General features: G+C 48.3%; 1 protein-coding gene across 1 annotated transcript in view; it reads right to left on the bottom strand.

Annotated features, from left to right (window-relative positions):
• LOC142047954 (uncharacterized) overlaps window positions 1-3420 on the bottom strand; it is a 101987-nt gene that overhangs the window by 91133 nt on the left and 7434 nt on the right. Inside the window, exon 2 of the mRNA XM_075073822.1 lies at window positions 104-433. Coding sequence (XP_074929923.1) covers window positions 104-433 — 330 coding nt within the window. The remainder of the gene's footprint in view (window positions 1-103; window positions 434-3420) is intronic.

Raw genomic sequence — 3420 nt, 5'->3', positions numbered from 1 at the left:
CCAGCTCCCCCAGCACCACCTGCCCCAGCTCCCTGGAACCAGGCCAGTGTCCTGAGGTCCCGGAAGGGTTTTGTAGAACAGAGAAGGAAATGCTGGTATTTACCTTCGATGGTCACTTGGGTTCCAGTCCCAGGATATATCACATCTTTGCTCCCAACCCCACACACGTAGGTTCCAGAATCAGTGACGTCGGCTTTCTTCACAGTGAGGGAAAGAGACCTCTTTTCTTTATCTGTTGATAATATGATTCGATCTGTTCCATTGCGCACCTTTGCTGTTACATTGTTTCTGGTTTTATTCCATGTAGCATACCACCTGAATGAATTATTGTTTGTGTTGAATGTACAGTCGATGGTGAATTCTGACCCTTCCACTGTACGGATAGAAGGGGGTGTCTGATGCACCATGACAGCAGCAGTATTTTCTGCGGCTCCTGAAATACAAAGTTCAGTGTCACTATTTGAAATTATTGCAACAGGAGGAAGAATTAAATCAAACAAAATTGTTTGCAAATGATCCACTGCAGAATGTTTCCATTTCTCTAAACGGAAGCCAAGTGCACGAGCAGGAACTCCCTGCTGAAGGTCATGGCATGAAGTTCAGAGTAGTGAGTGGGGAGGGCTCAGACTGGGCAGTTTGCACAGGCCCTACTGGCACTGTTAGCTGGCCTCCCGCACTGGCTCCAGCCTGCCATACGGGCTCCATGGGGCCTCTCCCTAAGTGCCAGCCAGAGAGCACTGGGTGACTCCTCGGGGTGTAGAGAGAAGCCCAGATGTAGTGAATTGGGTGTGCAGGCCCCATGGTGGAGGGTCTGTTCCAGGGAGGCAAATCTCAACAGCAATGGGCCAACAAAAGACTTGGGGAAGGGGGTCAAAGAAGGGAGACAGAGATGGGAGACATGAGACAAAAGGGAAGTGGAGCTGGGAGAAGACTGAGGGAAAGAGAGAGCTGGGAGTGGAAAAGAGGATGAGAGAGAGAGAGAAAGAGTGTGTGCAGAGCAGGGGAGAGGGATAGAAAGTTGTAGGGGGGCTAAGGAAAGGGGAAGTAAAATAGACAAAAAAGGAAACGACGTGAGGAAAGTACGAGATGGAAGGCAGACAGTGATCGTCATTGTTATTATTTATATTTATTCCCCTTGCACCTGGAGTCCTCAGCCACTAGTCCAGCCCTGTGTTTCAGGTCTGGTCCGTACTGTCAGAGCCAGTCCCTGCCCTAAGAGCTCACTGGCTAGGAGTGGGAGAAGAACAAGAGATACCGTAGAGGGGGAGTTCACTTATTCCCTAGGCACAGGGGTGCCACGAGTTTCTTCCCAGTAGGGGGGGCTGAGATGGACCAGATGGAAAATTGTGGGGCTGAACCCCCCATTGCCACAGGGCCCCACCCCTCTTTGTAGCCCCTCTCCATGGCCAAGTCAGAGATCAGGACTGGGCAGTGAAGATGTTGGCTGCTGACAGCCAGTAAGAGCTGTCCTGGCAGGGGAACCTGGCTCCAGGGCCGGCAGATCTCTCAGGGAGCAGCAACCACAGGGGTGGGGCGCAGGAGCCTGGGCTGGAGTGGGTCAGTCTGGGCTGCTGTGAGGAGCCCTGGATCTACCACCTGCCCTGGGTGCTGCGCCCTGGTGTGTGGTGATAGGGATCAGGGGCTGTTCTCGGGCACCCCAGTCCTCTGCCCAGGTTATTTCTCTGCAGCTGCTGGAGCTGGGGGCCCAGCCAGCAACCTCTGCTCTCTCCACTCTGCCTTCAGAGCTGGGCAGCTGGAGAGTGGCAGCTGCTACAACAGGGCTAAGGCAAATTTTGGGGTGGTTATAGCTCCTGCAAGCGCTGCCCCCACCTGTGCACCAGACCACGCTGCCTGCCCCTGCAATTATTATTGTTTATAATTAAGCAGTGCTGCTAACAAGCACAACACTCTACAGAAGAAATAGCAGGATGATGTATTTCTGTCTTACAGTGCTGATGAAATACTTCTATTCCATCAGTATAGGCAGGATGTAAACTAGCAATGTTTCAGGTAAACTTTTTTTATTCTGCAGGACTGGATAACTTGCACCCAAAAGCATATAAACAAATTGGCCGAGGAGCTTGCTGAACCTTTTCATTTTTAATAACTCTTGGCACAGTGGGGATGTTCCAGAGAACAGGAACAAAAGCTAATGTGGTGCCAGTATTTTAAAAGGGTAAACAGGTGACCTGGAAAACTATCAGCTGGTTAGTCTGATTTTAATCCGAGACAAACAAACTTGATATATTTTTTGATGATGAATTTGGTTGATGAATGTAACTATCGACATGATACACTTAGGGCTTGTACACACTACCACTTACATTGGTATAACTTAATGTTGCTTAAGGTGACTAAGCCACCCCCTGGAGCGATGCAAGTTACACCGACCTAAGCACTGGTGTGCACAGTGCTATGTCGGGGGAAGAGCTTCTCGCACAGACACAGTTGCTGCCTCTCATGGAGATGTATTTATTGTGCCAATGGGAGAGCGCTCTCTTGTCGGCATAGACCATCTTCACCACACATGCTACACTGGTGCAGCAACATCTAGTGTAGACTAACCTTTAGACTTCTCTAAAGCCTCTGATATTCTGATTTTGTATGGTGCAGTTTTTTAATTAACATAGAATATAGAATTGTAGGACTGGAAACGACCTAGTCCAGTCGCCTGCTCTCATGGCAGGGGTAAGTACATATGTATTGAATGGTATAGAATCATCAAAGCGTAGGACTGGAAGGGACTTCAATAGAATAGGTCACCTACTCCAGTGCTCTGCACTCAAGGCAGGACTAAGTAATAACCAGACCAGCCCTGACAGGTGCTTGTCCAACCTGCTCTTAAAGATCTCCAATGATGGAGATTCCACAACCTCCCTAGGCAATTTATCCCAGTGCTTAACCACCCTGACATAAGAGATGACCAAGGACAGGGTAGGCCCATTATTTAAAGACCGAGCGGGGCGGGGGGGGGGGGGGGGAGAAACAGAAGTCTGGCAAATGGTGATGTGCTAATGACTTTTTTTTCAGTTTTCACCAGAAAAGTTAGTAGTGATTGGACATCTCTCTGTGTAATGCCAGTGAAAATGAGGGTAGGATGTGAGGCAAATGTAGGGAAAGAAATCAAGTTAATAACTTTACTTAGGACATGCATTATTATTCTTTTTCGCACTCATCGCTGTAGCCTGTATCTTATACTGCTCGTATATCGTCATAGCAGTTCTTGACTGTATGACCATTGTGCGATTTATCTTCAAATTAAGTGCATGTTAAGCGAGGTATGAGATTGCGCATACGTGGATTGAAGGGCAATGATAGGTGTCTCATCTGATGAAATCGGGATACATAAGTATCGACTTGGTATCGATGGCCTAATCTGGCTGTTTTCAGTAATCCAGTAAAAATGAATCTCCTCTCTTT

This window comes from Chelonoidis abingdonii, chromosome 19 (genome assembly GCF_003597395.2).
Source record: "Chelonoidis abingdonii isolate Lonesome George chromosome 19, CheloAbing_2.0, whole genome shotgun sequence".
NCBI lineage: Eukaryota > Metazoa > Chordata > Testudines > Testudinidae > Chelonoidis > Chelonoidis abingdonii.
Note: the sequence above shows the minus strand (reverse complement) of the source record. Positions and strands in the feature narration are given on the sequence as shown.